This window comes from Lipotes vexillifer, unplaced genomic scaffold, assembly GCF_000442215.2.
Source record: "Lipotes vexillifer unplaced genomic scaffold, Lipotes_vexillifer_v1.1 scaffold69, whole genome shotgun sequence".
Lineage (NCBI taxonomy): Eukaryota > Metazoa > Chordata > Mammalia > Artiodactyla > Lipotidae > Lipotes > Lipotes vexillifer.
In genome coordinates, this window is record NW_006790942.1 from 6,206,779 (window position 1) to 6,214,523 (window position 7,745).

The 7,745-nt window shown below is 39.2% G+C and overlaps 1 protein-coding gene across 1 annotated transcript in view; it reads right to left on the reverse strand.

Annotated features, from left to right (window-relative positions):
* Positions 1-2,399: 2,399 nt before the first annotated feature.
* Positions 2,400-7,745, reverse strand: part of CYP7A1 (cytochrome P450 family 7 subfamily A member 1) — an 8,254-nt gene continuing 2,908 nt past the window's right edge. Inside the window, exons 3-6 of the mRNA XM_007464049.1 lie at positions 6,850-7,427; positions 4,853-4,983; positions 3,325-3,500; positions 2,400-2,699 (exon numbers count right to left, since the gene is read on the reverse strand). Of these exons, the coding sequence (XP_007464111.1) occupies positions 2,400-2,699; positions 3,325-3,500; positions 4,853-4,983; positions 6,850-7,427 (1,185 nt within the window). The remainder of the gene's footprint in view (positions 2,700-3,324; positions 3,501-4,852; positions 4,984-6,849; positions 7,428-7,745) is intronic.

Consider the following 7,745-nt stretch of genomic DNA (forward strand, 5'->3'; position numbering starts at 1 on the left):
CAATGAAGACCCCACGCAGCCAAAAATAAATAAATAAATAAAGTGCTACTCCCGTGAACACAGGAGCAATAAGAGAGTGAAACAGCCTTATTGTTGATATGGAGAAAGTCTCAGGGGTCTGGATAGAAGATCAAATCAGCCACAACATTTCCTTAAGCTAAAGCCTAATCCAGAGCAAGGCCCTCTTCAATACTATGAAGGCTGAGAGAGGTAAGGAAGCTGCAGAAGAAAGGTTTGGAGCCAGCAGAGGTTGGTTCATGAGGTTTAAGGGAAGAAGCCGTCTTCATAACATCAAAGTGCAAAGTGAAGCAGCAAGTGCTGATGCAGAAGCTGCAGCAAGTTACCCAGAAGATCTAGCTGAGATATTCATGAAGGTGGCTGCACTAAACAACAGATTTTCAATGTGGAAGAGACAGCCTTCTATTGGAAGAAGATGCCATCTAGGCCTTTCATAGCTGGAGAGGAGAAGTCAGTGCCTGGCTTCAAAGCTTCGAAGGACAGGCTGACCCTCTTCTGTTAGGATGATGAGTTCTTCTTATGGATGAGCAAAAAAAGTGGTATCTTGGGATGGAATCTACTCCTGGCGAAGATACTGTGAAGGTTATTGAAGTGACAAAAAAGAATTTAGAATATATACACTTAGTTGATATAGCAGTGGCAGGATTTGAGAGGACTGACTCCAATTTTCAAAGAAGTTGAAACCATCAGATGATGATTAGCACTTTTTAGCAATAAAATATTTTTTAATTAAGGTATGTACATTTTTTTAGATATAATGCTATTGCAGACTTAATAGACTAAAATATAGTGTAAAAACATAACTTTTATATGCACTGGGAAACCAAAATATTTATGTGACTTGCTTTATTGGGGAGATCTGGAACCAAACCTGCAATATCTCCAAGAGGTGCCTATATAAAACATATTAGGGGGCTTCCCTGGTGGCGCAGTAGTTGAGAGTCCGCCTGCCGATGCAGGGGACACGGGTTCGTGCCCCGGTCTGGGAAGATCCCATGTGCCACGGAGCGGCTGGGCCCGTGAGCCATGGCCGCTGAGCCTGCGCGTCTGGAGCCTGTGCTCCGCAACGGGAGAGGCCAGGAAAGGAAACCACGTTAGAAATTTAGCTTAAAACAAATTTTCTGTAAAAGAATTTTGTTCATCTTGAGCCACAACTAGAAAAGTTTAGTTTTCTTTGTATGAAAAATAACCTATGTAGGAGATAATTCCATGATAATATTATTAATAAATTTAATTATTAATAAATTTAATAAATAGCAAGATTAAAAATCTTTAATGAATTTTATGAAGTGTGCAGGAGATTTTTGAGTGAATAATTATTTTGCTTTTTCTAAGAAATGAATAATGAACAAAATTGTTGCAGCTTATCAGTAGGTAAATGCTGTAAACATTCGGAATATTTAAAAATTTAAAACATACAAATTCACACTTTTATTTCTGAAAAGTGAATCATTTCAACATTATCAAATGTTGTAATATGTTCTTAGTATTTGTAGTACAAGGAAAAAGTTAAATATAATTTATAAATACATAGAGAACTATCAATAAAAATATTATAGCTGATAACCTCAGCACTTAAAATATTTTAAAAGAAATTATTCTTTTCATAGATGCATATTTAGTAATGTCAGAAAAAAACTACCTTTTATGAAAAAAAACTTCCAATTAATATGAAATCTAATGATAGACAAGATCATTGAAACCTGACACAGACATTAGAGTTTCCAGCAAAAATAAATTAAAACCGAAAGAGAATATATTAAAACCATCTTTAATGTTTTCAGGACATCGAGATCGTCATTTTAAAAGCCATGAATACTAGATATAAGGAAAGCTGAAAACATTTTCTCTTTATTAGAGGGCATGATATAATCCTTTAAAATATCCTTTATAATATACATCTACACCCGTAGGGCCCCATATCTGGTCAAAAAGTCATGCAGTTTCACTAAAACGTGAATGTGTACGTTTTGCATAACTGTTGGGTGGTTTTTATAAAAATAAAGCAGTTTCCTTAGGAAAAAAAAGAAATTTTGCCAATTGGAACATCTTCATTCTGGAAAAAAAAAAAAAAGACTTTTTCCTCTGAAAATAATGAAGTTCAGTCCGTGGCTATATGAACATTCACTGACTTACTGAAATGAAAACAAATAATTGTGCTTCTAGGAACTAGTTTTTTTTTTCACTTGCAGGGTCTGAAATAGCCTCTGCAAACCACCATCAACAAGATGTTAAGATTCACAAGCAAGCACCGGTGAACAGAACTGGACCTGCTGCATCCGTTCTACCACCACTAAACAAGTCTGTCCAAAGGGACTGGTAAATGATGGTGCTCTGCAGTCTTGTAACAGCATCCGGGGGCCTCTTTTCCAAGCATATGTTCACAGATGTTTGAATTTATATCTAAACTCAATATCATTTAATGGTGGTAAAATGCCCAGGCCTGCACGGGACTGGTCCAAAGGGGGACATTGAACACAGCTCTCCACAAGCTCCAGTTCAAAATAGGAAAGCATCAGAATCAAAAATTGCTTGATTTCCTGGACAGCAAATAATCTTCCAGGACATATAGTTGCTCCTGACCCAAAGGGCATGTAGTAATACTTTAACTTGAGTCCATTACTATAGAAGGTGCTCCTTGTCTTTCCATTTTCATCAAGATAGCGATCATATTTAAATGTCTGCGATAAAGATACAAAGAAAACAAATGTATAAGCTAGTTTACAAGGAATTTATCTTTTTCTTAACCTGGAAGTTCCAAAGAGTAAATTTCTTTTTTAATCCAATCTATGAGTAATTTAGCAAATACCCCACCTCGAATCAGAAAGTAATAAGAAACGGGAACTTAAGGAGAACTGTTGGGAAAGGGAAACCTTTATACCTCCTATCCCGCCTGGGCAACTAACTCCTCTCTCTGTTAGGCAGAATTAGAAAGAAGGATTCAAATCAGGAGCTTAGAGGAGTCAGTATATTAGCCCCTAATTCCCTGGATTTGGGAGCAGGCACTTTTTAAAGAAGAAGAAAGCCAGCAGCTTTATTATCGCAACTGCAGGTATAATCTAGTAGAGATTATGTGATGACCAATACCAGGGATAAAAATTAAAATTTCAAGCTGTCATGCAAATTCTCCAAATTAGATAAGTATTTGACATTAATAAAAGAGACAGTCCCTGTGGTTTCAATGATCAAATGAATTCTACAATGGTAAATTTCTTCTTTATTTCAATCTGGGTAGACATCACCTGGATACCGAAATTTTTTTTTTTTTCTTTTCTGGATTCGGAACTTTGATGAACAGTCCCTTACCAAAGGGTCTGGGTAGATTTCTGGGTCTAAATGCATTAACTGCGGATAAAGAGCTATGATGTCATCTTTGCGGATATTATAGGAAGCGTCCTGGAGGTGCAAAGTGAAATCCTCTTTAGCGGTCCGGATGTTCAGCGAAGCACTGGAAAGCCTCAGAGACTCCTTGATGATACTGTCTGAAGATTATAAAGGAAGAAAGGAAGAGAGGGAAGGGAGAAGGAAGAACAAAGTATTTTTAAAGGCCATGGAATGTAGAGTCTGAAATACTTCTAGCAGCCTATAACACAAACGTAAAGAGACTGGGGGAAGCGGCCAGATAAAAAGTTCTCAAACTTTTTCTGTGCTGTGATCAATGATTCAGTCGTGTCTGAATGTATTTTTAATCTGACAATCTGAGTTAATAACCTTTTGGTAAAGATATGATCTTCTTGGTTATCAATGGGAACTAGACTTTCATGATTTTACGGCAAAATAATCTTATTTCTACAAGACACCAGACATCTAATACAACTGGAAAAATCAATAAACCACTTTCATGTGAATTATTCAAAGTTTATCACTTCTGAGATTTAACATACTAACACTTTTACATAGAAATAGTTTTCCGGACGTTTAATGCAGCTTCACTTCGGTGTTTACAAGAACCCATTTTTATCATTACACTATCTGATGTTGTGTGATTATGCCCTGCATTCTGGTAAGGACATAGAGGGGTACAAAGAACACGCTGAGGATAGCTGAAATATATGATGAGAAAGTCTCGCCTGACCTTCCAGTCTCTGTCCTTGTAATTGTCATGCTTTAAGTGCTCCTCATAAAATGTGAGTGCATTGATGTGCATAAAATCATCGCACGTTAGCAATTTATTTCACAAGTGAGAAAATAAGACCCCCAAAAGTGAAATGACATGTCCGTGGTTTCTACGGCAGGGCAGAGTCCCACGTGGAGCCTGTGCTCCTTCTCGTCCCTTCCGCTAAGACACACTGCCCCTGAAAGCATACATTGGTTTATTTCCTCTAGAGAAACATAACAAAAACAAAGAGAAAACTCTTTCTTACTCTAAAAATATGGTACTTTTGTATTTCTATAAAATCCAGAGAAGCAAACATTTTCTCAGTGAAATAACCTTCCACCCCACCACCCAACCCATGCAGCTAATTGTGGTTTCATGATGGTACTTTTTCTCCTTTCATTTCATGAAAATGAGCAGCCCATCAACTATAAGACTGCTGGTAAGAGCAGTAACGAATGAGGCAGAGCAGAGGGCAGCACAGAGCAGAGGTTGAAAGTGCAGCGTCAAGAGCTCCACCTTATTGCTGCCATTGGCTCCACCATCCAATCCCAGGCAGTGACTTAACCTCTCAGTGCCCATTTCCTCACTTGTCATATACAAATATTGAGTTGGCCAAAAAAGTTCGGGTTTTGCTGATCAAGTAAGTAAGTATGCAACAAGTAAGTGCGTGATGTGTACTGACAATTCCTGTTAGGAGGATGCAGTAAATGACAGGTAACAACACAGCAAACACACCTAGCACGGGCATGTCATCCAGTTGTATCCGGTTCAGATAAATTGGATTGTCTTCAAAGCTAATTTTTTGACCAGCTTTCTCTAGCATTTTATTCACTTCTTCAGTGGCCGCTTTCATTGCCTCCGGGTTCCTATGAAAGGTTAAGAGAAAAGAAAAGATGTACAGAACAGTTTTTTCTCTACCAAAAGGTCTGCAAACAAATAGGCGTTTCCCCTTCTTTTAACCAGGTGGTCAAGATACAAAGAAGGTAGGAAAGGGACATTTCCATTTATTTTTTACTCTATTTTATAGTTGTGTTTTAAGTCCTTGGATGTTAGCAAGAACTGCTGCCTTAAAAGTGTCCCGTGGGCTTCCCTGGTGGCACAGTGGTTGAGAATCTGCCTGCCAATGCAGGGGACACCTGTTCAAGCCCTGGTCCGGGAAGATCCCACATGCCGTGGAGCAACTAAGCCTGCGAGCCACAACTACTGAGCCCTCATGCTGCAACTACTGAAGCCTGAGTGCCTAGAGCCCGTGCTCTGCAGCAAGAGAAGCCACCGCAATGAGAAGCCCGAGCACCGCAACGAAGAGTAGCCCCCGCTCACCGCAACTAGAGAAAGCCTGCACACAGCAACGAAGACCCAGTGCAGCCAAAAATAAATAAATAATATAAATAAATTTATAAAAAATAAAAGGGTCCTGCTACATAGAAGTAAAACTTTGACCAGACTTTTATAAATAAATGTTTCTAATAAGGATTAAATGGTTAAATTAGTCATATGCATGGCAATTGAGAGAAAATTGCATCCAAGAACAATTCTAAAGTACCGGCTAAAATGCCAAAGGAAATTTAAATTTACTCTTAACATGCATGTGATTCCACGTAGAACAGCTTTTCCATTTATGTAATAATTTATTGTTCTAACACTTGACTGCTGAAATGAATGCTGCTTTGCTTTAGTGCACTGACGTTTACTGGATCCTCAGTGCCTTGGTAATGTAGCCATATAACATGATCACAGTAAACTGAGCCTCAGAAATGCTTGACTGGTAAGTCTTTGCATGCTTATCGTGAAATGGCTACTCTTACCTATAGGATAGAAAACTAATGTTGTAACCTCACTGTAAATGTGTGAATTTATTCCAGAAAGAGCTTTCTCAAGTAAAAACTTTGGAAGGCATTTAAACTTTGAGAAAGATTAGTAATGTTTTTTTGTATCTGAAATTGTTTAAATTTTTTTTTATATTAAAGACATAAAATTATCAGCCTTCAATGGAACTTTGGCATTCCTAATCCTATGGAATAATGATTTTGTGTCTATGAGACACAATTTTGTGTCTATGTGACACTCAACATCCAATCGAACTGGAATAATTCAATAAGCCATTTGAATGTCAAATTCCCAAAACACTATCACTCTGGGAAGACATCACGTGATGCAAAATGTATGTTACAGACAGGATTTTTTTTAATATACAGTTTTAAAAGGCAAACTCTAGCTAAATCCCATCAATAATAATATATTATGATTCATATTCATAGCTATCAGAGTTGGTCGAATAGTATGACAGCAATCACTAACAGTGAAAAAACAGTTAATGCACAGATGAATAAGATATAGGCACTGTTCTTTTCACTGACAATACGTCAGCAATCACATAAGGATATTTTTATGATTATAAAGACCGAATTCATGGGCTTTAGGAGGTGTCATGAAGCACAGCTTGGAGTTAAGAGCAAGGGCTCTGGTGCAGACAGCCTACATTGACCCTGTACCAGCACGTTCCTTTCCCTGGGAAGGTCTCTACTTCTATAAGATGTGTTTACCAGTCACAGCTGTTTTTGGAGGGTTGGATGAGCTGATACACGTTAAACTTTTACAAGGGTAAATACCACATTCTTGATTGACAGCATGAGAAAGTACCACATCTTTTTTTTTTTTTTTTTTTTTTTTAGTTAAAATGTTTGAATTTCTGCTTTCACCTAAAATGAAGAAATGGATAATTTGCTAATTACCTAATCATTTGAAATAAGCTCCAGAAAGTTGCTGGAATTGTGTTTGCTTGCGAGGCCCAGAGGACGGCAAGGAACGACTTGGCTTTCTCCGTGTCGTCCAAGGTGGAGAGCGTGTCATTCAGAAACCTGACCAGTTCCGAGATGTGGTCTCTCTTTCTGAGTTTCTGGAGCCGCAAGCCCTCCTCCAGTTTCTCCCGGGCGTAGTGGCCCGTCTTGAACACGTGAATGGGGAAGCCTGCTACCAGGGCCGGAAAGATTTTGTCGAATTGCTTGAAGTGGTCCAGCTGATTTAGAATGAGTGCTTTTTGTGCATCTTGCCCTGTGAGATCTCTGCCAAAGAGCGTGAAATACCCAGCTTCGAACATCACTCGATAGCAAAAGGCATACATCCCCTCTGACATCCAGGCGGGCGTCTTGGGCTTGGGAACCACCTGGGATCTCAGGACAAGTTGGAGGTTTTCCATCATGGCTTCTGTGAGGGAATTCAAGGCATCGCCCTGCAGAGTCTTGATGATAGTTTTACTTATGTTGTCGGTGGTATTTCCATCACTGGGATCAATACTCTTGTGTCCAAATGCCTAACCGTAAATGAAATGTATGAAAAAAGAAATTAAACCTGACCTAGGACTAGTAAATGTCTGAAACACAGATTAGATGCTTTCATGATTCTCTACTTGTTAAAACAAAAAAAAGGAAGGGCTTCCCTGGTGGCGCAGTGCTTGAGAGTCCGCCTGCCGATGCAGGAGACGCGGGTTCGTGCCCCGTTTCGGGAAGATCCCACGTGCCGCGGAGCGGCTGGGCCCGTGAGCCATGGCCGCTGGGCCTGCGCGTCCGGAGCCTGTGCTCCACAAATGGGAGAGGCCACAGCAGTGAGAGGCCCGCATAACGCAAGAAAA